This window comes from Hemitrygon akajei, chromosome 2, assembly GCF_048418815.1.
Source record: "Hemitrygon akajei chromosome 2, sHemAka1.3, whole genome shotgun sequence".
Classification (NCBI taxonomy): Eukaryota; Metazoa; Chordata; class Chondrichthyes; order Myliobatiformes; family Dasyatidae; genus Hemitrygon; species Hemitrygon akajei.
The window spans coordinates 166,296,779-166,324,439 of record NC_133125.1 but is presented as its reverse complement, the minus strand read 5'-3'; the positions used below and the strand labels follow the sequence as shown (position 1 = coordinate 166,324,439).

The 27,661-nt window shown below is 46.2% G+C and overlaps 1 protein-coding gene across 1 annotated transcript in view; it reads right to left on the bottom strand.

Annotated features, from left to right (window-relative positions):
- LOC140718232 (chloride intracellular channel protein 1-like) overlaps positions 1–26,791 on the bottom strand; it is a 53,444-nt gene extending 26,653 nt beyond the window's left edge. The window contains exon 1 of the mRNA XM_073031718.1: positions 26,534–26,791. Within this exon, the coding sequence (XP_072887819.1) occupies positions 26,534–26,569 (36 nt within the window). The 5' untranslated portion in view covers positions 26,570–26,791. The remainder of the gene's footprint in view (positions 1–26,533) is intronic.
- Positions 26,792–27,661: the final 870 nt, after the last annotated feature.

Genomic DNA, 27,661 nt, shown 5'->3' with positions numbered 1-27,661 from the left:
CCCTGCACCAACATCCCAAACACACGTGGGTTGCCAGGTAAATTGGGCCTCGTGTATAGGTGTCTCGGTGGGGGGGGGGGGGGTGATTTGAGGGAACACAGGGAGAATAATGTGGGATTAAAGGAAAATTGGTATTCAATGGCCAGCATGGACAGTGGGCCAAAGGGCCTGTTTCACTGCTGCATGACTTCAGACCATAAACAATCTGTTTCTATTATTTTCAAGTCTCAGAATCCTCACAGATATTCAGAACTATTGGAGCAAGGAAATCCAAGACTGACGCAAGCTTTCAACCTGTAACATCAACAGTTCCTCCCCCCACACCCCCAACTAATATGCTGAACCTACTTTTGCTTCGGATTCAGGCATCTGCAGTTCCCGTGTCTCCCTTGTTGACACTCCTACATCTACACGACAAGGCAAGGGTCTTGTGCTGAAACATCAGCTGTTTATTCCTCTCCATAGATGCTGCCTGACCTGCTGAGTTCCTCCAGCATTTTGTGTGTCTTGCTCAAGATTTCCAGCATCTGCAGAATCTCATCTCAAGGTCAGACTCTGCCTTGTTCACTGGTTTGGCTGCATTCCTTCTGCAAGCCAAATAATTGCAGAGCTGTTAAACTGCTTTACGACCAAAGGCAGAGCAAGGTGCTGGCGGTCCTTCGGGTGTCACGTGAGAGTGGCCAGGCAGTGCGGTGAGTGGGTGTGCAGAGCTGCTACCAGGTCACAGTCCCGGCTCCCTCTCTGCCCAGAAGAGAGCACCTCCTGTACCCGTCTCACGTCCGCCCTCCCAACCTGAATGGAAACAGGCAAGCCCCCAACCCCCTGAGATTTGTCAGGAGAGCTCAGCCCGGGGACCAGAGAACATGGCGGCCCCTGCTGCAACTGCTTGCTGTGGGGAAACCCAACCCACTGCACAGAAAGGGACCAATGTGCGAAGGTGAACGAGAGGGAGGCGGGGACAGACGCTACACCTGGCCAATCTGCGGACTCCACCACTCCCTGCCACAAGCACAGCTTCAAGAAGGCAGTGTTCATCATAAAGGACCGTCACCACCCACGACTTCAATAGGGACCTGAGGTGATTTGGTACGTGACGTTGCAAATGTACAGTGAAGAGCATTCTGACTGGCTGCATCACCATCTGGTGTGGATACTCCACTGCATAGGACCAAAACAGGGCGCAGAGAGTTGTGGACTTGGCCAGCTCCATCACTGGGACAGCCATCCCCACCACTGACATCCTCAAACGTTGGTGCCTAAAAGTGCTATCGATCATTAAGTCCCTCTTCTGATTACTACCATCAGGGAGGAGGTACAGCAACCTGAAGACACACCCTCAGAGTTTAAGGAACAGCTTCTTCCCCTCTACCGTCAGACCTCTGAACGGTCCATGAACCCCACCTCACTATTCCTCTTTTCCACTATTTATTCATTGTGTTTTTTTTTAAATTGGAACCTAGAGCGATTTTTAATGTCTTGTACTGTACTGCTGTCACAAAATAACAAATTACCGACATATGTCAGTTACAATAAACCTCATAATGATTCACTTCCTGAAAGAAGCCAACATAATCAAAGACCCCTGGTACTCCAGACATTCTTCCTTCAACATCCACCCAAACTGGGCAGAAGGTTTAAAAGCTTGAGAGCAAAGACCACCAGGCTCAAAGACAGCTTGAATGATCTTCAATCTAGCTCATCGTGGCTCTTGGTTTATCTGGTCAATACGTTCCCCGCAACCATAATGCAAGCTGTTTTGGAATGATCTGCCTGGATGACATGCAGAACAATTTTCCACTGCATCTCATCAGAAACCAACCGGCTATAGGAAAAAGGATTCATCTCATCCCCAAAGGAGAGGTTTTGTTTTGCTTATTAATGGAATCAAAGGCGATCTGGGGTCAGTGCAAGAGGTGACGTCAAGGTCAGAAGATTCAGTTGTTATTCAAACCAAATACCAGAACGGGGAGGAAGTGTGATCTACGTAACTTCACCACGTTGCTCGAAGTTGTGTATCTCAGAAACTGCTCTCCTGGGATTTCCACGCACAACAGTCTCTAGAGTTTAGAGAGAATGGTGCAAGATAAAACAAAAAAACATCCAGTGAGTGGCAGTTCTGTGGGTGAAAATGCCTTGTTAATGAACGATGTCAGATGCTCCACTTTTCATCCACACTCCACAGGTTAGAGTTAGGAAGTTGCAGGCGTACTATGTCGGTGCCAGAACACACATCAGAATCTGCATCATATTTAATAGTACCAGCGTATGTTGTGAAATTTGTTGTCTTTATGGCAGCAGTACAATGCAATACGTAACAATAGAAAAAAATGTGAATTACAGTATATAAGTTAAACTAAATAAGCAGTACAAAAATAGGAATTAAAAAGGAGTGACATAGAGTTCATGGGGTCAATACCCACTCAGAAATCAGATGGCAAAGAGGAAGAAACTGTTCCTGTATCACTGAGTGTGCGTCTTCAGGCTTCCATACCACCTTCCTGATGGTAACAATGAGAACAAGGCATGACCTGGTGATGGGGGTCCTTAATAATGGATGCCATCTTTTTCAGGCAATGTTAATGATCAAAGGCAGCAAATGAGAGGTGGAGGGACTCAGCAGGTTGGGCAGCAGTTCTGGAGGGGGGGGGAATAGACATCCCAGGTTGGAGCCCTTCACTCTGACTGAAAGATAGAGGGCAGATAGCTAGAATAAGAGGGGAGCAGAAGGGGGGGGGCAGAAAGAGCTAACAGGTGATAGGTGGATCCAGTTGAGGAGGGGAGATAGGCAGATGGAGGAAGAGAGAGTGGAAGTAGTGAGAGATGCTGGCAGGTGATAGATGGAGGTGAAGAAAGCTTTGGAAAGCATGCAAGAACAGAGATGAATCAAATATTTTTCTCTCAGAGCATTTTGCCTTTGGATCTTTCTTCCACAAAGCTGAAGCTCTGAATATTTTCAGACAGAGGTAAGGGGTGAAAGGGCACCAGGGAGGTGGAGAAAATGAATCCAGGTTATAGTCAGATCGGTCACAGTTTCATTAGGAGGTGGTGCAAGCTCGAGGGGCCAAATGACCTTCTAAGTTGCAGACCAGTTGTATGCACGGAGCAAACACTTCCCCAAGCAGCAGAGGCAAGAGCCACAGAGCAGGAAGCAGTACCTGCTTGCTCATAGACAAAGATCTGCACCGTTGCAGGGTAAGGAAAGTCTTGCTCAGCAAGCTCTGCAGAAACTAAAAGAAGCCATTTGTTTTTATCGGCACAGAGTCCTGGAGGTAACCACTTCCCCTTTGGGGCTGGGTGAGGGCTCAGAGTCAGTCCTGGTCTACAGTTGTCTGATCAGAGTAAGGCCACTCTCTCTCACACACACATTTCCTCTTAACGTGGAACCCTTTTATAGCATCATACTCAAAGACAACATCTCTACCACTGCTAGACCCTCAAAGACTAAAAGATCAACTCTAGATTGCCCAATCAACCTCACTGGGGCCCTTGCACTATTTGTCTACCTGCACTGCACTTTGTAACAGTAATACTTCGTCCAGCAATCATTTTCCTTTTCATATCTTCAAAGGTTTCGAAGGTACATTTAATGTCAGAGAAATGTATATTGTATTCTTGGCAACCATCCACAAAAACAGAGAGCCCCAAAAGACTAATGAGTTAAATTTTAGAACCCCAAAGTCCCACCAGCTCCCCTCCCTCCCACGCGTAAGCAGTAGCAAGCAATGATCCCCCCTCTCAACACCAGCAAGAAAAAGCATTGCCTTGGATGTACTTTACGTTTGGCACAACCTGTCTAGAAATCATGCAAAGAAAAGTTTTTCACCGCATCTCCGTACACATGAACCAATTCCAATGCCACATTACACACCATCTTTTTCTCCCACCTTTTTATATATCTCCTCCATATTTCTGTCCAGCTGAAAGGTCCAACGAGAAATGTTGACTGTCCATTTCTCTCCAGAGATGCTGTCTGACCTACTGAGTTCCTGTAGCACTTTGAGCATTGTTCTAGATTCTGGCATCTGCAGTTTCATGCACCTTCAACACTTATCAAGTCAAGTCAAGAAGTGTCACAGGAGGATGGAATTGCCAGAAGTCCCAATTCCATCCACCTCCCACCAATTTATATTACTGTGACCTACTGTTTCTCGCACTCTCACATCAGTTTCACTTCAGATTCTTCCATCAGGAGCAATGAACCAACTAGTTCACTCAATGTTGGAACGTGGGAGGATACCCACACATTCACATTGGCTCCCCTCAGACTCCACCACACACCCACCAGGAGCAATGAACCAACCAGTTCAGACGTCTTTGGGATGTGGGAGGAAACTCACATCACAAATAAAACGTGCAAACTCCTGAGGTAATGTTGAAGTTCTATCAAGCTCTTGGTTAGACCACACTTGGGAGTGTTGCGGTCAGTTCTGGTCGCCCCATTATAGGACAGATGTGGAAGCCTTAGAGAGGATGCAGAGGAGATTCACCAGCATGCTGCCAGGATTAAAGAGCATGTTTTATGAAGCTAGGTTGAGCGAGCTACAGTTTTTCTCTGTAGAGTGAAGGGGGATGAATGGCAAGCTGATTGAGGGGTATAAAATGATAAGGGGCACAGAAGGAGTGAACAACCAGGGTGGCAATGACTCTAATGAGTGGATATACCGTTAATGTGATTGAAGGAAATTATAGGGGAACATCAGAGACAGATTATTTATATATGTATATAAATAAACATACAGATGCATGGAATGTTCTGCCAGGGGTGGTAGAAGCAGATTTGTTAGGGATCTGAAGATCCCACTGTTCCTCCTCACTGCTAAGAATCCTGCCATCAATCTTGTACCCTACATCTTCAAGTTTGACCTCCCAAAAGCATATCACTTCACATTTTCATGCTTTTGTCTTGGATTTAAATACAAATTTTACATGACTGCTTTAGTCTGCCAGATTCAAATGCAGTGGAGATACAAGACAGGGCAGCGGCTGGTATCTGAAGCAAGACACAAGGATCACAGTGGGTCAGGGTGTGCGTGCGCGCGCATTAGGATATGACGCGATAGGGCATCTTCACAGGGTATGGTATTCCTTCCAATGGGAATTTTGCAACACCAGTTTACAAAAACTGGTTTCATGTTTCCTATTACGAAAAGATAAAAAGTTTAGCCTTGTGATAAAAAGTTTAGAACTTGAGTCTGCCTACCTGGACTCCATTTTATCCTCCATAGTTCAGTCTCTCTCCACCTACATCCAGGATTCATCCCATGCCCTTCACCTCTTCAATAACTTCCAATTCCCCGGACCCGACCGCTTCATTTTTACCATGGACATTCAATCCTTATACACCTCCATCCCCCATCAAGAAGGTCTCAAAGCCCTCCGCTACTTTTTGGATAACAGACCCCACCAGTTCCCCAGCATCAGCACCACCACACTCCTCCGGTTGGCGGAGCTTGTTCTAACTCTCAATAACTTCTCCTTTGGTTCTTCCCACTTTCTCCAGATCAAGGGCGTAGCCATGGGCACTCGCATGGGCCCCAGCTATGTCTGCCTCTTTGTGGGTTATGTGGAACAGTCTATGCTCCAAATCTATACTGGCACCACGCCCCAACTTTTCCTCCGCCACATTGACGACTACATTGGTGCTGCTTCCTGCACCCATGCTGAGCTTGTCAATCTCATCAACTTTGCCTCTAACTTTCACCCAGCCCTTAAATTCACTTGGTCCATTCTCTCCCTTTTCTTGATCTCTCAGTCTCCATCTCTGGAGACAGACTATCCACTGATATCTTCTACAAACCCATTGACTCCCATAACAATCTTGACTATACCTCTTCCCACCCTGCCCAATGCAAAAATGCCATTCCCTATTCCCAGTTCCTCTGTCTCTGCCACATCTGCTCCCAGGATGAGGCTTTCCATTCCAGGACTTCTCAAATATCCTCTTTCTTTCAGGATCATGGTTTCCCTTCTGGCGTCACCAAAGATGCCCTCACCCTCATCTCCTCCACTTCCCGCACTTCAGCCCTTAACCCATCCTCCCGTCACCACAACAGGGACAGGGTTCCCCTTGTCCTCACCTATCACCCCACCAGCCTCCGGATCCAACATATTATACTCTACAACTTCCACCACCTTCAACAGGACCCCACCACTAAGCACATCTTTCCCTCTCTACCTCTCTCAGCTTTTCGCAGGGATCGTTCCCTCCGCGACTACCTGGTCCACATGTCTCTCCCCACAGAACTCCCACCTGGTACTTATCCCTGTAAGCGCAAATGCTACACCTGTCCCCACACCTCCCCCCCTTACCACCATTCCAGGCCCCAGACAGTCCTTCCAGGTGAGGCAACACTTCACCTGCGAGTCTGCTGGAGTTGTCTATTGCATCCGGTGCTCCCGGTGCGGCCTCCTCTACATCGGCGAGACCCGACGCAGATTGGGGGACTGCTTCGTCGAGCACCTACACAATAGACAGGACCTCCCGGTTGCCACCCACTTCAACTCTGCCTCTCATTCCCATCTAGATATGTCCATAAATGGCCTCCTCTACTGCCATGATGAGGCCAAACTCAGGTTGGAGGAGCAACACCTCATCTACCGTCTGGGTAGCCTCCAGCCTGGTGGTATGAAGATTGAATTATCCAATTTCCGGTAATTCCCTCCCCCTTCCCCAGGTCCCTCTCTGCCTCTCTCCCCTTTCAACTTTCTGCTTCTTTATCTCTACAGTTCTTTCATGCTTATCCCCTCCCCCTCCGCCCTTTATCTTTCCTGTGATTGGTTTTCTACCTGGCGCCTCTAGGCCCTACGCCCTCCTCTATCTCTATTACTGGGCTTCGGTCCTCTCTCCCCGCCCCCCCCCCCCCCCCCCATTCCTGATGAAGGGTCTCGGCCCGAAACGTTGGCTACTCTTTTCTCACGGATGCTGCCTGACCTGCTGAGTTCTTCCAGCGTTGTGTACGTACTCTTTGATCCACAGCATTTGCAGTTGCATTTTTGTGTTTTGTACGTAAAGTTTAGCCTTACTTGTTACATGTACATCAAAACATACAGTGAAATGCATTGTTTCTGTTAAAAGGCGGTGTCCATTATTAAGGATCCCCACGAGTCCAGACATGCCCTCTTCACGCTCTTACCATCAGGAAGGAGGCAGAGTAGCCCCAACTCAGCGATTCAGGAACAGCTTCTTCCCCTCTGCCATCTGAATCCTAATTGGACATTGATCCCATGAATTACCTCACTACTTTTTTTATTTCTGTTATTTTGCACTATTTATTTTAACTATTTATTAGACATATATACGTAATGTATCTCAGTTTTTTCTCTATATTTATGCATCATATATTTCATAGTACTGCTGGCGTAAAATTAACAAATTTCACAACATATGCCAGTGATATTAAAATGGATTCTGAAATCAGCGAGTATTGTGCTGGGCAGCCCACGCGTGTCGCCATGCTTCTGGTGCCTGCCCCTCACTAGCTCTAAACACACACACTAGTACTTGGAACCCGAGAGGAGAGCAGAGCGCCCGGCGGAAACCTACACGGTCACGAGGAAAACGTGCAAACTCCTTACAGCCAGCGGCAGGAACTGAACCCGGGCCGATGATCGCTGGAGCTGGAAAGCGACTGGGCCGCCCAGGTATCTGAAGGTGTAACCTATGGAGCTTTAGATTATGGGCCAGAAGCAGACCTATTCAGGAGGAAAATCACTGCACCCGGGGGAAACCCACGGGGTCACAAGGAGAACGTACAGGTTCCTTAGAGACAGTAGTGGGAATTGAACCTCAAACGGTGAAAGATGGCACTCATTGCTGCACCATGGTGCCCTCTAACCTGTCGTTTTAGTCTGTAGGTACCGGTTTATTCATGTCACATGTACAGAGATACAGTATGAAAACATACCTTTGCTAATCGTCCATACACACTTGCTCAAAATATACAAGTACTCTGAGGCAATAGAAGGGGAAAATAGTAACAGAACGTGGAATAGAGTGCTACAGTTAGAGAAAGTGCAGTGTGGGTAGATGATAGGATGCAGGGGCCACGATGAGGTAAACTGTTCACTTTCAGCATACGGGTCTGTTCAAGTTGAGTCTGCTTCTGTACACTGACATTTGGAAATGCAAAGCTGCATCAAAGAAATGTAAAAGTCCCAATAAAAAGAAGGTACTGGTGAGAACAAAAAAAACAAACTCAAATGATTCAATCAGATTACGTGATGCAAGGAATGGCGCCAGGTAACCACGGCAACGGACACACTTGGCTCGCAGCCTGGGGCTCAGTCAACAGTCAGGTTCTTGGCAAGGCCGGAGATGACAGGAGCGAGGCAGACACGTCTGGGCAAACACCACCGGTCCCAGCATTTTCAGCCCATGGAAGCTGCCGGGCAAGGTTACCACTAAGTGGCTCACAGGCAAAAGAGTGTTCGGGGGGGGTGGGGTGGGGGGGGGGGGGGTGGCGGTAAGATCGGAGAAAGAAATCCACAGGAACAATGCTGGTTTGAAGGATATGGCAACCATCTATTCAAAGGAGAGTCACGACAGGGTTGTCAGATGTAAGGGGGGTTGCTTGCTCACTCCAAAAGGTGAACATAGAAAAAGCCCCTAAGAGAGTAACTTAAAAAAATCTAAATCGAAATAGAAAATTTTTGTGCCATCATACAAGTTCAATCATGTATTATTTCTCATTTCCACTCTGCCAAAAACATCCCTTAATTCCCTACAGAACTAATAAGGCACTGGAGGTCTTTCAGCCCATTGAGTCCATGCCAGCTCCAGGCAGAGCAACCCCACCGATCCTATTCTCCTACTCTTTCCACACAGATTATTTCAAAGTCAGACTTATTGCTGTGGATCTACATGCTCAGGGTGGTAACATGGCAGGTAACCTGAAAAGTTGAGGGAAATATAGTCCAAGATTAAATTAGGGGTTTTTCAGGATGCTTCAAACACCCAATGGCAGTGTGGAAGTAAATCCTGAAGAGACTTTCTGGTCTCCTCCCTGACCGAATCCGCCTCCCTTCCAGCATCGAGCTCCAGATTACACAGATTTCCTCATATTCTCCTGCTTTGTGCCCACATAGCAGAAACAACCTCCGTCACCTCACTCTGTCTGTCCCCCTCTCTTGCACCCCTATCAGACTGTCATTCAGTTCTCCTTGGAGGAGATGCAGTATGTCGCAAAAGACTCTGGATTATTACTACAAATTTGCCTGGTTGCATCATTACTTGCTAGGGAAGGGCCACTGCAAGAGCTCGAAAGAGACTACAAAGGACCGAGCCAGCAGCACCACGGGCATGAGCCCATCCAATCCATTTCAAGAGGCAGCATTCATCGTGAAGGACCCTCACCATCCAGGACATGCCCTCTTCTCATTACAAGCATCAGGGAGGAAGTACAGGAGTCTGAAGACAGTTAATCAGCATCGTAGCTTCTGCTCTTCTGCCATCAGAATCCCAAACAGTCCATGAACACGATCTCACTATTCCTCCTTTGCATTCTTTTTTACTGTAGCTTAAAGCAACATACACAAAGTACTGGAGGAACTCAGCAGGCCAGGCAGCATTTAGGAAAAGAGTACAGTCGACGTTTCGAGTCAAGACCCTTCGGCAGGACATTCTGTGTGTGTTGCTCAGATTTCCAGCATCTGCAGATTTTCTTGTTAGTAATTTGTATTGCATTGTACTGCTGCCGCAAACCCACAAATTTCATGATTCATCTTAGTGACAATAAACCTGATTCAGATTATTCCAAAAAACAACCACAATTCCTGCGGCTCGACCCTTCACTGAAATCCACCCCCCTTGGAACCACATTCGTTAATCTGTATGCTTCAACATCCAGTAATCTCTCAGCTTTAATACTCATCAGCAAAGCACCCACACCCCTCTGCAAGAGCTCATAACACATGCGTGGAATGCTGGAGGAACACAGCAGGTCCAGAGAGAAGTAAAGACTCGAACTTTCAGGCTGAAACCCTTCGTCAGGACCGGAAAGGAAGAGGGTGGAGGTTGGGGGGAAGAACCCCGAATGTGGAGTCAGGGTACGGAGTCCAAGCTGACAAGGGAGACCAGGTGGGTGGACTAAGAAGCTGCTTGGTGATAGGGGGAGAAAGGTAAAGGGCTGAACAAGGACGAATCTGATGGGAGGTAAGAGCAGATCATGGGAGAAAAGGAAGGAGGAGGGCAACCGGAGGGAGGTGACAGCACCTTCAATTTCCAAGAGGAACACACCCTGGGGAGCGACAGCAATGTTTGTGCTCGTTTATAAATGTTCACCTCACATTCCCAAGGCATTACGGGCTTGGCATCTTGCAAAGAAAAAAATGCGGATCAACAGCAAAGTAAATAGAAGGAGAAGGGCCTGTCACACCCCTCAGAGTCAGCGCTGCCTTGTCCTGTAAACACAAAGGGGTGTGAGAAGGAGCAGGAAAAGTAAACCCTGTGTGAGTACAGCACTGGGTCAGCTTCCATTTTCATCTGCCCTTCTCCACCCTCCCACAGAACTTCCAGGACCACATTTTAAAATCCTGGCTTGGTGGGGGGGGGGGGGGGGGGGGGGGTTGTGCTGTGGAAGGTCCACAATGTTGCAGGAATAGGTTCATGGCAGCAGAAAGGAAACTTAATATCAAAAGCATAGTATGCTCTGGTGGATTTTACAGAGTAATAGAACAGTACAGCCCATAAACAGGCCATTCAGCCCATTGTGTCGATGCTGAGCATGGTGCCAGCCTAATCTCATTTGCCTATATATAATCTATTCCCTTCCCTTTAATTTGGTTTTCATTCACATTTTCGCAAGATGCCAAGCCCAGAACGGTTTGGTACTGAGAGCTGGCGTTTCTAAGTGAGCGCAAACATATTCACATCTTTTAATGTTGCAGTCACTTCTGCTCCCACCTCCTCCCCCGGCAGCATGTGAGATAGCTAAGGGGAACTGGAGGGAGAACCTCATCACTCAGAGGGTGCTGAGAGCATGGAACAAGCTGTCAATGGAAGAGGAGGTTATGGGTTTAAACTCAAAATTTAAAGAGAGCTTTGGGTGAGTACGGGGATGGGAGGGGTATGTAGAACTGTAGTCCAGGAGTAGGTCAATGGGACTAGGCAGATTTAACAGTTTGGCATGGACTAGATGGGCTGAAAGGCCTTTTCCCATGCCATTAGTACTCTATGACTGACTTATCAGGCATCTGGAGGTGAAGATCTTTCCTCAGCTCCTGTAGTATCCTCCGGAAATGGATAGAACAATCTTTATCATAGAGAGATATTGCATTGAAACAGACACTTCAGCTAATACTTTAACACTCCATTTCATGTGAATCCTATTTCTAAAATTCTGTTCACATTCCTATCAACTTCCCCGAGTTGCCACCACACAGACACACTGGGGGCCATTTACAGCAGCCTGTTAACCAACCAAACTGCATGCCTTTGGGATATGTTGGGGGGGGGGGGGGGGGGTAACTGGAGCACCCAGGGGAAGCCCGCAAGGCCAGAGAGAGAATGCGGAAACTCCATACTGGCTGTACCGGAGCGCAGCGCTGAACCCGTCTGAGTCTCTAGCTTTGGAAGGTATTAGCTCTGAAAGCCGCGTTGGAGACAAGGACCAACCGACGTGGAAGGCTCTTAAAGACATGAGACCCGAGAGATGCTGGCAATCCAGAGCATTGCACACATAATTCTGGAGGAGCTCAGCGGGTCAAGCAGCATCTACAGAGGTAAATAATTAGTCGAAGTTTCCGGCCAAAATCCTTCATCGGTCCTGAGCCATCACCGGCATTTTGTACACATTGTTATGGAAGATTCCTAGTCGACAAAGATTCCACAATTCTTATCTGCAAGCTTCTGGGAAAGGAATGAGAATAAAGGCATCGTACAGTGAATGGGCCAAGTACCCTCCAGCAATCCTTGTCACGTACAAAATACTCCAAAACTGCAATTAATATACTACAGATTAAACAGCATGTGTTGGGAGAGGGAAGAGCTGAAGAACAAGGAAAGATTTTGTGATCCCTCTCACTGACGTCCCACCCGCCCACAATTTCTGTCAGGTCCCCGGCAGCACGGTAGTGTAGCGGTTAGCAAAATCGCTTTAGCGTCAGTTCAATCCCCGCCTCTGTCTGTAAGTAGTTTGCACATTCTCCCTGTGACCGCGAGGATCTCCTCCGGGCGTGCTGGTCTCCTCCCACATTCCAAAGACCTGCGATTAGGTTTAGCGAGTTGTGGGCATGCTATGTTGGTGTTGGAAGTGTGGCCACACTTGCAGGCTGCCCCCGGCAAAATCCGTGACACACACACACACACACGAGGGAAGCCCAACACACTTCACTGTATGTTTCGAGGCACACGTGACAAATAAAGTTAATCTTTGTAAGACGCAGGGAAAGTGGAATCAGGTGGAAGATGGCATCATTTCTACCCTTCACAGTTCTGATTAGAATTTGAAATTGGGAAGGCCGAGGATCCTTCTCAGTTTCTTAGACGCTCGCGCTGGACAGGATGATCCTTGTCCGAGAAGAGGATCAACGTAAACCAGGCCCTTCAGCCCATTCATCTTTTACACTCATTTTAAATTAATCCTATTTTTAAAATTCTTCTTGCATTTCCATTAATTTTCCCCAAGGTGCTACCACTCACCTGCACACGAAAGGCAATTTATAGTGGTCAATTAACCAGTTTCATGTAGGGTCCCTGCAACCGGGAGTACCAGAAGGCCTGCAAAGGCCACTGGATGAGATTCTTCATCACAATCTAGAGAGCTAGAGGGTAACCCTAGGAAATTTCTAAAGTAAATACATGTTCGGCACAGTTTTGTGGGCCAAAGGGTCTGTATTGTGCTGTTGGTTTTCTATGTTTCTATCTCCTTGGAACACACACAAAACGCTGCAGGTCAGCATCACCGATGGAGGGGAATAAGCAGCCCCTATTTTGGCCAAGACCCTTCATTAGGAACTGACGAAGAGTGACAGCCTAAAGCACAGACTGTTTATTCCCCTCTGTAGATGCTACCTGACCCGCTGAGTTCCTCCAGCATTTTGTGTGTATTGCTCTGGATTTCCAGCAGAATCTCTTGCGTTTCTGCTTGGAATGTCTGCTATTTCATAACATTCTTGAAATTAATAACAAGCAACAGACACAAAATGCTGGAGAACTCAGCTGCTCAGGCAGCATCTATGGAAATTAATAGACAGTCGACGTTTCAGGCCAAGACCCTTCTTCGGGGCTGAGAAGGAAAGGGGAAGAGATTAGTAAAAGTGTTCTTTTTTAAAATGTATGCAACGGTGTATTTGATGAATTATCCCACTACCAGCCTACATCAGGTATCAGTTAAAACCGCCAATTAATCTAGTAGCGTGTCTTTGGGATGTGGGAACAAGCCTACAGGGTCACAGGGGCAACAGACAGACTTCACACGTACAACGCCCGAGGTCGGAGTCGAACCTGCTTCCCTGAGGATCCACAGCCCGTCGATCAGCATTAGTGGCACACAGCGGGAGGCACAGCTGAGCCCCCGGGGCTGCTGCTGCTCAGCCTCTTAAATCCGCCCGCTCTCCTGGGATTCTGTAACCCTTAATCTCACCCGCAGGCAGCGTAGATCAGATTTGCAAAAGCGATTCGGAAGGGTGGGGGAAGGGGGTTAATGTGCCCATTCTCCTTGGAGGGGGGAGGATCTGCAAGACTGTCAAACAATCTTGGTAAAGTAAATAAAGTCAAACCATCTCCACAAGAGCAGCAGTAACAGTTTTGAAAGTTTGACCTTATTAACTTACTCGACCTTCACAGAAAGTGGCAGTGGCATGGATTGTAAAAGAGTTTAAGAAACTGCTTCTCTCATCTTGTGATCAGCAGAGCCGTTGGAAACGGATACAGCAAACTTCTGAAAGAGGAAGTGGGGTAGGTATCAAAATGAAACCAAAATAAAAGGGTAGAGGGGAAAGAACTACACCCAGTGGCCTCTTCATTATTTACAGGAGGTACCTAATGAAGTGGCCACTGAGTGTATAGTGGTGCTAGAAGGTTTGTGAATTATGACCTAAAGTGTGATCAGATCTTCACCTATGTCCTAAAGCTAGATAGCGAACCCAATTAAATAATAACCCAAAAAAAATTCTAATGGGATCCCACCACCAAACACATCTTTCCTTCTCCACTTTCTGCTTTCCACAGGGATCGCTCCCTACACGACTCCCTTGTCCATTTGTCCCTCCCCATTGATCTCCCTCCTGGCACCTATCCTTGCAAGTGGAACAAGTGCTACTCCTGCCCCTACACCTCCTCTCTCACTACCATTCAGGGCCACAAACAGTCCTTCACTGAGGCGACACTTCACCTGTGAGTCTGTTAGGATCATATACCGTGTCTGGCAAGCCCAGTGTGGCCTCCTCTGTATCGATGAGACATGACATAGATTGGGAGACAGTTTCGTCGAGCATCTACGCTCCATTCACCAGAAAAAGTGGGATCTGCCAGTGGCAACCCATTTTAAGTCCACTTCCCATTCCGATACGTCTATCCATTGCCTCCGTTGTGATGAGGCCACACTCAGGTTAGAGGAACACCACCTTATATTCTGTCTGGGGAGCCTTCAACCTGATGGCATGAACATTGATCTCTCTAAATTCCAGTAATGCCCCCACCCCCCACTCCATCCCCTTTTCCCTCTCTCACCATATCTCCTTGCCTGCCCATCGTCCCCCTCTGGTGCTGCTCCCCTTTGCTTTCTTCCATGGCCTATCCTCTCCTATTAGATCCCCCTTCTCCAGCCCTGTAATTCTTTCATGAATCAACTTCCCAGCTCTTTACTTCACCCCTCCCCCCCACCTAAAACTTTGTGTTTCTCCCTCCCCTCCCCCCACCTTTTAACTCTACTTGTCTTTTTCTCTCCAGTCCTGCTGAAGGGTCTCGGCCCAAAACGTTGAAAGTACTTTTTTTTCGATAAATGCTGCCTGGTCTGCTGAGCTCCCCCAGCATTTTGTGTGTGTTGCTTGGATTTGCAGCATCTGCAGATTTTCTCTTGTTTGAGATGAAAAAATTATATTTGCTCATTTATTTATTGAGAAAAATGATCCAATATTACATATATTTTGTCAAAAGTATGTGAACCTTTGCTTTCAGTAACTGGTGTGACCCCCTTGTACAGCCATAACTTTAACCAAACATTTCCTGGTAACCGTTGATCAGTCCTGCACATCGGCTTGGAGGAATTTTAGGCCATTCCTCCTGACAAAACCGCTTCAACCCTGGGATGTTGGTGGGCTTCCTTGCATGAAATGCTTGCTTCAGGTCCTTCCACAACATTTCTATAGGATTAAAGTCAGGACTTTGACACCACGTTTCCAAAACACAAACTTTCTTCTTTTTAAACCATTCTGTTGTTGATTTACTCTTCTTTTGGATCATTGCCCAACTTCGATTAAACTTCAGGCCACAGGCTGCTACCCTGACATTCTCCAGTAGAATCTCTTGATAGAGCTCATTGTTCTCTCAACAACGGCAAGCCTCCCTGAGGCAGCAGAGCAGCCCCAGACCATGATGTTCTTTCCACCACACTTCACAGTTAGGACTAGGCTTTGGTGTTAGTGTGCAATGCCCTTTTACCGCCAAACGTAGCAGTGTGCATTTCTGTCAAAAAGTGCAATTTTTTCTCATCTGTCCACAGAACATTGTCCCAGAGCGTTGTAGAACATCCAGGTGGCCTTTTGTAAACCTGAGACATGCAGCAATGTTCTTGGAGAGCAGTGGTTTCCTCCGTGGTGTCCTTCCATGAACACCATCGTTGTTCAGTGTTTTTCCTATAGTGGACACATGAACAGAGACTTTAACAAGTTCTAGAGATTTCTGCAGGTCTTTTGTTATTACCCTTGGATTCTTTTTCACCTCCTTCAGCATTGCACGTTATGCTCTTGGTGTGATCTTTGCAGGACGCCCACTCTTAGGGAGAGTAGCAACAGTACCGAGTTTCCTCCATTTGTAGACAATTTCTCTTACTGGGGACTGATGAACACTCAGGTCTTTAGAAATGCTTTTGTGGCTTTTTCCCCCCAGCTTCATGCATCTCTACAGTTCTTCTAAGATCTTCTGAAAGTTGTTTTGATCGAAGCATGGTGCACGTAAACAGATCTTTCTCCAGAAGAGCAGGCTCTGACAGTAACCTGGACTTCGTGGGTCTTTTCTGTAAATATAGGGCAGGGCACCTATACAATCCCACACCTCCAATCTCATCTCATTGATTGGAACACATGATTCCAAATAACTTTTGTAGCAGGCATCACCCCAGGATGATGTAATTTTGGATCATTTTTCTCAATAAATAAATGAACACGAATAATGTTCTTGTGTTATTTATTTAACTGGGTTCTCTATCTAATTTTATGACTTACATGGAGGTCTGATCACATTTTAGGTCATATTTATGCAGAAATAGAGAAAATTCTACAGGGTTCACAAACTTTCTAACACCACTGTATGCTTGTGGTCTTCTGTTGCTGTAGCCCATCCATTTCAAGGTTTGGCATGTTGTGCATTCAGAGATGCTCTTCTACATACCACTTGTTGTAACGTGTGGTTATTTGAATTACTGTCATTAACAAGGCGTCCTTGCCCACAGAACTGCCACTAACTGCATTTTTTTTTGTTTTTCACACCATTGCCTGTGAGCTCTAGAGACTGTTGTGCATGAAAATCCCAGGAGGTCAGCAGTTTCTGAGATACTAAAACCAACCCTTGTGGCACCAACAAGCATTCCATGGTCAAAGTCACTTAGATCATATGCCTTCCCCAATCTGATGTTTGGTCTGAACAATAACTGAACCTCTTGACCATGTCTGCATGCTTGAATGCCATGGAGTTGCTGCCACTTGATTGGCTGATTAGATATTTGCATTAACGAGCAGGTGTACAGGTGTAGCTAATAAAGTGGATACTGATTGAAAGATACAGAGCACATTTATCATCAAAGAATGTATAAATTATACAACCTTGAGATTTGTTTGCTTACAGGAAGCCACACAGCAAGAAACACAAAAAAAACAATTTAAAGAAAAAAGAATAAAAATAAAAAGGTCAACACTCAATCCACAAAAGGACGAAAAAAAATACAAGTCATGCAAACAATTGAAATGAACACCAGCGTTCCAAACCAAATTTAATCCGAAGATCTGAACGCTGGAGCAGGCCCAAAGCCTCGCTTATCAGTTCATATTAGTGGGCATGGAGCACAGCAGCCAGGATGGTTTCATAGCCTCAGTGCTATGGAGATGACCATCGTGGAGAGCAAGGGAAATCCAGTCTTGCCTTGGATCCCAACACCCTGTCTTTTCAGTCTACCTGGGCCAGCATTTAAATTGACAAACAATGGAACAGTGAACAGCTCCAGTACCCTGGAGAGAGAAGTGAACATCACGGAAAGCTATCAACGTCAGCTCTCACCTCTGATCTGTGGCAGCCTTTAAATTATATGTTAACTGGATAAGTCTAACAAAGCCACCATACAGACTGGGTCAGGGAGTCTCCAAACTCCTTCCCCAACAAAATGAAATCATTTATCTGCATCAGCTCTCAAAGAGGGGTTCCAGATTTCTTCCACTACAACTTTAACTCTTTCTGCACTGTCTAGTTTAAGGTTTCCCATGGATGATCTGGTTTCCTCACATACACCAGCAACAGAACAACACAGCAGAGCACTGTACGGGTTCTTGGAGCTACAATAGATGTGCCAATAGGCTTAATGGCTGCTGTGTAGACTACACTACAAGATGTGAATGCTCAGGTGAGAGAGATGGAAGGTTGCAGAGGGGCAGGATAATAAGAGGACTGAGGGATGGCACTGCCGCTTGGAGATAGCATGGACCAGATAGGCTGATTGGCCTCCAATGCTGGCATAAAGTCAATGAACTGTAGGCTTTCTATGTTTCTAACTCAAGGTCAGATCAATGGTTCAACTTAATGTAGAGAATTTATACTGTATACAACCTGAAATTCTTACTCTTTGCATACATCAACAAAACCCAAGAAAAAAACAAAGAATGAATGACAGAAAAATGTTAGAATCCCCGAGGCCCCCACCTTCCCACTCCCATGTACAAAGAGCAGAAGAAGCATTAACACTTCCCCCACCCCCCAAATTGCTCCAGTAGAAAGATCAGCCTCCACCACCCCCATCTTGCAAGCAAAAGCAAATCCCCAGAGACCAAAATCTAGTCTATCAAAAACCACTGTCCATCCCTGCACCTCAACATCCTATAGGGCCTCTCTCTCACTAACGAGGGAGGAAAAGAGAGAGAGACGATATTGCTCCTACAACAGTGAGAAGGGAGTCCAATGGTTTACTCTTCCAATGTTACAGTCTGTGCGTTGTAAAGCTCACAACCACAATCAAAGATCAACTTTGTTTCCCACATACATTTACATGCATCAGGAATTTGCTGTCATGCGTAGGTCAGGGCATGACATGCAACAAACAAAATTGGCATTCAACAATTATAAAGAATAAGGAATATGAAACATAAAGTTTGAGGTTAATTTCTGGATATGGAATAAACTGTGTATAAATATCAGCATGGATTGTTTGGGGTAAGGGAGGTTTGGGGGTCAATGTTGCATTTTTGTTAGTTGTGTGAGTGAGAGATTTGGGGACCAATGTTCTTGTTGCATTTTGTGGGGGGAGATAGATTTGGGAGAGGCTGATGATTGTGTTGCCCTTCTTTTTGTTGCTGGGGGTGAAGTGGGTGGGGCTGCTCTTTTTCTTTAAACTGACTTTGTTTCATGGCTATCTGGAGAAGAAGAATCTCAGAGTTGTATACTGCATACATACTTTGATTATAAAACAAACTTTTGAAGTATTTACAATATCGCTCCAGCTCGTTGATGAAAGTAGAGCAGTAGATGTAGTGTATATGAATTTCAGCAAGGCATTTGATAAAGCTTATTGAGAAAGTAAGGAGGCATGGGATCCAAGGCTCTGTGGATCCAGAACTGGCTAGCCCACAGAAGGCAAAGAGTGGTTGTAGACGGGTCATATTCTGCATGGAGGTGACCAGTGGTGTGCCTCGGGGATCTATCTGTTCAGGGATCCCTTCTCTTTGTGATTCTTATAAATGACCTGGATGAGGGAATGGAGCGATGGGTTAGTAACTTTGCTGATGACAAAGGAGTGGGGGTGTTGTGGAGGGCTGTCAGAGGGACTTTGATAGGATGCAAAAGAAGTGGAAGATGGAGTTCAACCCAGATAAGTGTGAGGTGGTTCACTTTGATAGGTCAAATATGATGGCAGAATATAGTATTAATGGTAAAACACTTGGTAACGTGGAGGATCAGGGGGATATTGGGGTCCGAGTCCTGAACAATTTGACTCTGTGGTTAAGAAGGCATAGGGTGTATTGGCCTTCATCAACTGTGGGAAAGAGTTTAAGAGCCGAGAGGTAATGTTACAACTATATAGGACCCTGGTCAGATCCCACTTGGAGTACTGTGCTCAGTTCTGGTCACCTCACTACAGGAAGGATGTGGAAACTATAGAAAGGGTGCAGAGGAGATTTACAAGAATGTTGCCTGGACTGGAGAACATGCCTTATGAGAACAGGTTGAGTGAACTCGGCCTTTTCTCCTTGGAGCGGCGGAGGATGAGAGGTGACCTGATAGAGGTGTATAAGATGATGAGAGGCATTGATCGTGTGGATAGTCAGAGGCTTTTACCCTGGGCTGAAATGGCTAACACGAGAGGGCACAGTTTTAAGGTGCTTGGAAGTATGTACAGAGCAGATGTCAGGGGTAATTTCTTTTTACTCAGAGAGTGGTGAGTTCATGGAATGGGGCTGCCGGCAACGGTGGTGAAGGCGGATATGATAGGGTCTTTTAAGAGACTCCTGGATAGGTCCATGGAGCTTAAAAAAATAGAGGGCTATGGGTAAACCTAGGTAATTTCTAAAGTACATGTTCAGCACTGCTTTGTGGGCCAAAGGGCCTGTATTGTGCTGTACATCTTCTATGTTTCTAGCTCAATCTTGCTATTAAATTCAGTACTTCTAATCTTCCTGCAGGTTTTCTTCTAAATTAACAAGCATTTTAAAAAGAAATATATAGCTATTAAGTCTCCTAACTGTGAATTTATTAAGATGAATGCTATTAAGTTTAGTGCAGACTCTAACCAATGATACGCAATTCATCCTATTTTAGCAAAGTCTGTACCAACTTCAAATCTCGCCCACACTTTGGAGGCTGCAGTCTCCAGAAGTTGCACCTATGAGGTAGATGAGCCTTCTGGAATTTTCTGCAGCACTCACCCACCCAACTCTCCACCCCTCCTATCACTCTGTACGTTTCAGATCTCGCCAGTGAGAAGAGGGGAGTGAGGGTGGGGGGGAACCCACTACCCAACAGAAATTGAACAAGCCACTTGGCCCCCTTGGGTCCGCTCTCTCCCGACCAGGGTCCAGATAATCTAACGGCATTTCCCCTAAGTTAAAACAGCAGTGGATTAGATGGTGTCACAGCCTGCAACCACTGCCTGGCATCCCCAGAAAACTGGGTTGAATCCCACCCTTTAGCGCTGTCTGTACATGGGGAATCTGCACTCGGGTTTCAACCCACCGCCCACTCCAACTTCTGGCCAAATCCCAAAGAAATAACACTGATTCAGATCAGTGAACCAGAGTCAGGTTTATTATCACTGAAATTTACTGCTTTGTGGCAGCAGTGCAATACCTAAAAATGTACTCGAAGAAATTTTAAAATAATGCAAATGAGAGCAAAATAGTGAGATAGTATTCATGGTTTCGTGAACAGTTCAGAAATCTAATGGCGGAGGGGAAGAAGAAATTCCTAAAACATCAGGCTCTCATACCTGCTCCCTTGTGGTAATAACAAAAAGAGCTTATCTTCTGGATGGTGAGGGTCTTTCATGATGGATGCTGCCTTCTTGAGGCATTACATTTGGAAGGTGTCCTCAGTGTTGGGTGTCCATGATGGTGCTGGCTAAGTTAACAACCCTCTGCAGTTTTCTTTTGATCTTGTGCTTTAGAGCCATTTTCCAAATTGGGAGAGGGCAGAAATAATACCCTCTCCCCTCCAGCCCCAATTTCTCTGCACCACACATAACAAGTTTAAAAAAATTATTTAAAAATAATTTAATGAACAAATATAAAATACATGATTTTAAATTATTGGGAGTAATGTAAATAAATGATACTTAGAATTGGATTTTGTGTTAAAAAGATTATGAATTTTTTTCTTTTGATGTGATGACTGACGCCAAATATGTTTTTGTATAAGTAAGTGGGTAGGCGTAATAAGCTGTAGCTTCAGCCTACACCCTTTCGGTCTGTTTAAAGATTTTTATTATTTAATTTTGTCTTATGAAATCACCATTATGAAATCATTGTTGAAAATAATGCTTTCTGTTATGTTTGTACTGACCAAAATAAAATTTCATTCATTCATTCATGTTAAACTGCACAAAAAAAATTTGGAGCAGGGAAAATTAAGAGCAGATTTGCTTGATTAATCTGTTGGAATTCTTTGAAGAAATAACAAACGGGAAAGGCAAAGTCGAGTCACTGGATGTTATTTACTTAGATTTTCAGAAAGCTTTTGACTAGGTGTTGCATATGAGCTCATTACAGGAAAATTACTAGCATGGATAGAAAATTGGCTGACTGACTGGAGTCAAAGAGTGCGATTAAAGGCAGACTTTTCTGGTTGGCTGCCGATGACTAGTGGTATTCCGCAGGAGTCGGTATTGGGACTGGTTTTCACAATACGTTAATGATTTGGATGATGAAATCGATAGGTGGAGAGGCAGGCAGTGTGGAGGAAGCTGGGAGTCTGCAGAAGGACTGGGACAGATTGGGAGAACGGGTGAAGAAGTGGCAGATGGAATTATCGTGTGTGGTCATGCAGTTTGGTAGACAAATAAAAGTGAGACCATATTCTAAATGGGGAGAAAATTCAAAAATCAGAGGTGCAAAAGGACTTGGGAGTAGTCATGCAGGATTCTCTAAAGGTTAACTTGCAGGATGGCAAATGGCAAAGCTAGCATTCATTTTGAGAGGACTCGAATATGAAGTAAGGATGTAATGCTAAGGCTTGGGAGGCATTGGTCAGTCCACGCTTGGAGTGCTGTGAGCAGTTTTGGGCCCCTTTTCTAAAAGACGTGCTGGCATTGGAGAGTGAGTTCACAAGAATGATTCCAGGAATGAAAGGGTTAATATGCGAAGAACTTTTGGTGGCTCTGAGCCTGTACTTGCTGGAGTTTAGAAGAATGACGGGGAGCTCAATGAAACTTATCGAAATTTAAAAGGCAAGACAGAGTGGATGTTTCCTGCAGTGGGAGAGTCTGGACAAAAAGACACAACCTCAGAATATGCCCATTTAGAACATAGATAGGGAGGAATTTCTTTAGCCATGAGTGGCTGTGGAGGCCAAGCCATTGAGTATATTTAAAGTGAAGACTGATAAGTTCTTGATTAAGCAGAAGGCATGAAAATGGGGTTGTGAAGGATAATAAATCAGCCATGATGGAATGGCAGAGCAGACTTGATGGTCTGAATGGTCTAATTCTGCTTCCAGGTCTTACGGTCTTATGAGTAGGCTTCTGGGCCTTTCAAACCAGGCCCACCCCTCAGTATGATTATGGTGAATCTGTCCAGGCCTCAACTCCTCTTCTGTGCCATTTCTCCACACCTCGCTATTCAAGTACCAGATATTTTTGCACCCCCACTTTAAATGCTTCCAGTGATCTAGCTTCCAGCACCCAATGGGGCAGAAAGTACTACAAGGCCCAAGGACATTTTTCTACCCCACTGTTCTTTAGATTGCCAAACAAACCTCTCTACAATAAGATGGATTCCTGACCTTAATCTACCTCATTCTGATCTTGCACCTTACTATTCCCTGCACTGCACTTTCTCTGTAGCTGTCCCATTTTATTCTGCATTCTGTTATTATTTTACCTTGATCTGCAATGTACTGATCCGATTTGTCTGTACACAGTTTGCAAGACAAGCTTTTTACTGCATCCTTGTACCTGTGACAATAATAAGGCAATTCCAATTCTAGAAATTCACCACCCTCTGGGAAATTGCCACCACCTCAGTGTTACATGATCACCAAGGGTCTCCCCTTGTTTGAGAGTCTCCCACTAGTCCCTCATCCTAATGTCTCTCCTATCAAACTCCCTTATATGTTCGAGTACGGTTACTACAAGGATACAATCACATTATGCCCCACTTACTCTCTATTTATGCAGCTTAAAGTAACTTCTGCCTTTCACTGGGCTGCTGCTGCAAAACAACAAATTTCATGACATGTCAGTAATGATAACCGTGTTTCAAACTCTGATCACAGGCCCTGCCTTCTCCTTGCGGTCCTATTCCCACGCAGGATGACTCCATGTGCAGACGGCTACATCGTGGATGGAGGGTCCATTTCCCGTTAGATAAGGGGAAGGAGCGCGAGCACGCATAGGTCTGTGCGTGTCAGTGGCACAGAGTGTCAGCAGCTTTAAATTTCTGGGGGTTGATGCACCAGACTCGTCCCAAGCCCTGCACGTACTTGCAAACACGAGGAAGGCATGTCAGCATCTTCACTTTGATAGGAGGTTCGGTTTGTCACCGAAACTTCTACAGATGTACTGTCGAAAGAGCCCTGATTATCTGCATCATGGTTTACTATGGCAATTTTGAAAGATACGAATGCAAGAAGCTGCAGAGTCTCATAGACCCAGGCCAATGCCTTGCAGACACATCCCTCTCCACCATCAATTATCCCTCTGCTTCAAGATGGCAAAATCCTTCAAAGATCCACACTCCCGGTCCTTGCCACCCTCGCGTAGCTACCACAGGGAGAGATGTACAGACCCAGACCCACACCACCAGGTTCAGGAGCATCTAATTCTCTTCAACCATTTTGTGCAGTTTTGGGCTCCTTATTTTAGAACGGTTGTACTGACATTGGAGAGGGTTCAGCGAAGATTCAGGAGAATGATTCCAGGAGTGAAAGGGTTACCATATGAGGGTCGTCTGGCAGCTTTTGGGCTGTATTCTCTGGCGTTCAGGAGAATAAGGGGGGATCTCATACAAACATTACAAATGTTAAAAGGCCTGAACAGGTTAGAAATGGCAAAATTATTTCCCCCTGTTAGGGGAGTCTAGGACAAGAGGGCATGAGGGGGTTAATCTGTGGAATTGGTTCCCACGAGCGACTGTGGAGGCCAAGTCATTGGGTGCACTTAAGGCACAGACAGGTTCTTGATATAGCTGCAACATTACCAAGAGGTAATCTTGCAGCTATGTAGAACCTTGGTCAGACCCCACTGGAGTACTGTGCTTGGTTATGGTGGCCTCACTACATGAAGGATGTGGAAACCAGAGAAAGGGTTCAGAGGAGATTTACAAGGATGTAGCCTGGATTGGGGAACGTGCCTTATGAAAACAGGTTGAGGGAACTCTGCCTTTTTTCCTTGGAGCGACAGAGGACGAGAGGTGACCTGATAGAGGTGTATAAGATGATGAGAGGCATTGATCATGTGGATAGTCAGAGGCTTTTTCCCAGGGATGAAATGGCTAGCGTGCGAGGGCACAGTTTTAAGGTGCTTGGAAGTAGGTATAGAGGAGTAACATTTTTACGCAGAGTGGTGTGCGTGGAATGGGCTGTCGGCGATAGTGGTGGAGGCGGATACAAAAGGGTCTTTTAGGAGACTCTTGGATAGATACATGGAGCTTAGAAAAATAGAGGGCTATGGGTAACCCCAGGTAATTTCTAAGGTAAGGACAGGTTTGGCCAGCTTTGTGGGCCAAAGGGCCTGTATTGTGCTGTAGGTTTTCTATGTTTCTATTAGCCAGGGCATCAAAGGGTAGGTAGAGAAAGCAGGGTAGTGAGGTTGACTGGAAGATTTGGATCATGATTGAATGGCGGAGCAGACTTGATGGGCCAAATGGCCTACTTCCACTCCTGTATCTTATGGGCTTATGGTCTTATTTGTTTCTTGAACCAACTGACACAATCCTAATCACCATCCACGCCAGGGCCACCAGACTCAGAAACAGCTACTTTGCCCAAGCAGTAAGGCTGATCAACACCCCCACCCACTAGCCCTCCCATCTACACCCCCAACCATCAGTGCTTTATCAATTCCTGTTCGAGTCACCTTATGCAAGTCACTCTCCTGCCTAGCATCACTTTATGGACAATTAATGTATGTAAGCTAAATTATGTATTTATATTTACTCTTTTTTATTATTGTTTTCTTTATCATATTGAGTTGCATCAGACGGGACTAACAATTATTTTGTTCTCTTTTACACTTGTGCACTGGAAATGACATTATACAATCTTGAATCTTAGAGATAAAGCACCACTCTGCACGAAAAATTGTTGATTTTTTTTTGGCACTAATTGTGCACCTTTTACAAAAAAACTGTCTTTCTTTAACTTGTGAACGCTGCTTATGCGATGCTGCTGCAAGTTTCTGATTGCACCTGTGCAAGTGACGGTAAACTCCATTCATGACTTAGATCTTACTCGGAAGGTACTCCCTCCTCCCAGCCTCCCGGTATCCACTGCACCAACCAGCAGCACCCTGTCTACGTGGGGCAAAGAGATGACGCAGTTAGCCCCTGGGTGACCTGCAGAGGGGGTGAAGGAGGGAGAATACTAGGCATGCAGAGAGCCTGGGAGTAGAGGGTAAGGAGGGGGTGGGGGACAGGCTCGGGGACAGTGTGAAGTGGGGGAAGAAAGTGTGGCAGAGAAGACGCGCAAACAGAGTCAGGGAAAGAGGAGGGAGGGGCAGAGAGAAGAGCTTGGTAGAGAGTTTGAAAATGAAATTCATAGGCTATTGCTGTAAAATAGATACCGGGACAACGCACGGGGCTCACTCGCCTTCTCTCTCTCACACCTCTCCTTCCCAGCCCTTCAATGCAATCACAAGACTCCACTCCCAAGACGAGAATTCAGGGTGTTCTTGTTCAAATAAAACAAATAGTGAATCACGCATGAGTAATATAAAAAGAGGAACTTAGAGGGTGTTACAGAGTTAGGGGATAGATTGACTAAAGTACTGCAGCCTGCCTTGCCCCCACCCGCTAAACTCCCACCCAGAATGCTGGATAATGTGTGCACATACACAGTTTCCTGGGGGGGGGGGGGGGAGGGTGAGAGAGCGGGAGGGAGAAAAAGAAGAAGGGAGGAAGGGGGAAATAGGACAGGGGAAGAGCGAGTGGGAGCAAGCCCAGAGGGGAAGGGGAAAAGCAGGTTGAGAGAGTGCTGGAGGCAGAAGAGGCAAGCTGAACTAGACAGTGAGGGGAAGATGAGAAGGTCGCGTATACTCGGAAACTTTCACACAAAGGGAAGCGGATGAGAACACACAGCCTTTCCTCTTCGCGCTCGTCAGCTAGCCCAACCGGTTTGGAAAACGTTGAGTCCGATGTTACCGGAGCCGGGCCAAGTGGCCCAGCCAGCGGCTGAAGTCGCACCGCCGTCCCCGGAGCCCCTTCACCCCCCGGCGGGAAGAGGGACTGGCCCGCCTCCACAGCTCCCTACCTTCACGAACAGTTCCACTTGCTTTTCGTCAGCCATTTCGCCGAGCAGGTTCGGCTGCGTGTGCTGTGACCCCCCAGGTGCTCGGCACAGAAGAAGCTGCCTCCGCCCAGCCCGACCTGGTCGCTTGTCTCGGCTCTCGCAACAAGTGGCGATTCAGCTCCGCTCCCTGACCCCACCCAGGAAGCCGGCGAGAGGCGTTGAGACGCGGGAAACCTCGGCCAAGATAGCAACTCCGGAAAGAGAAACAAAAGACAGAAAGATGCAGGGGATAGAGCGAGGGCGAGACCACGTTGGGATTTTTTTCAGAGTGGGCGAGACTTGAATCCCTACAGAGGTGTAACACTATGAAGGGCGCAGATAGAAGGAAACTTCTCTGCACAGCAGTGTGTGTGAAACTAGAGGGAGTGATGTTTGCAGTAAGTACGTGATGAAAGTGGTTTAAAAACATATAGGCCAAACGGGGGCAAATAGGACTAGCATAGGTGGCCACCTTGGTCGGCATGGACGCGTTGGCCGAATGGCCTGTTCCCCTGTTACATTATTCTGGTTCCACAATGGTGGTCGCGAGAGACTGTAGATGCAGGAATCAGGAGCAAAATGTAAACTAAGGGCTTGGATAGTTGTAGTATAACATAGCATAGAAACGGGCCATTCGGACCAATATGCCCATCTAAACTAATCCCACTTGCTTGGTTTCTGCCTAAACCAGGGGTTCCCAGCCTTTTTTAATGCCAAGGACCCCACCTAAGCAAGGGGTCCATGGACCCCAGGTTGGGAGCTCCTGCTCAAAACATCTGCAATCTATACACTGGTCCAAGCGTCCAAATTCAAGTTTATTGCCATGGGCATGCATAACCATCTTGAAAATTAGATTTTGTAGCATGACAAATACAAATGAAATAAACTCAAATTAACATAGATTGCAAGTAATTCACACAACACATTAAACAAAACTAACACAATGATATAAGCACACTTTGAGGGAGTAAATAAAGTGTGATGTAGATTTAATGTGTTTTGAGGTGGGTTCAAGACCCTGGTGTCAGTGGGGGAGAAGCTGTTGTTGAATCCTGAGGTGTGGGTCTTCAGGCTGCTGTACCTCCTGCCTGGCAGCAGCATTCAAATAAG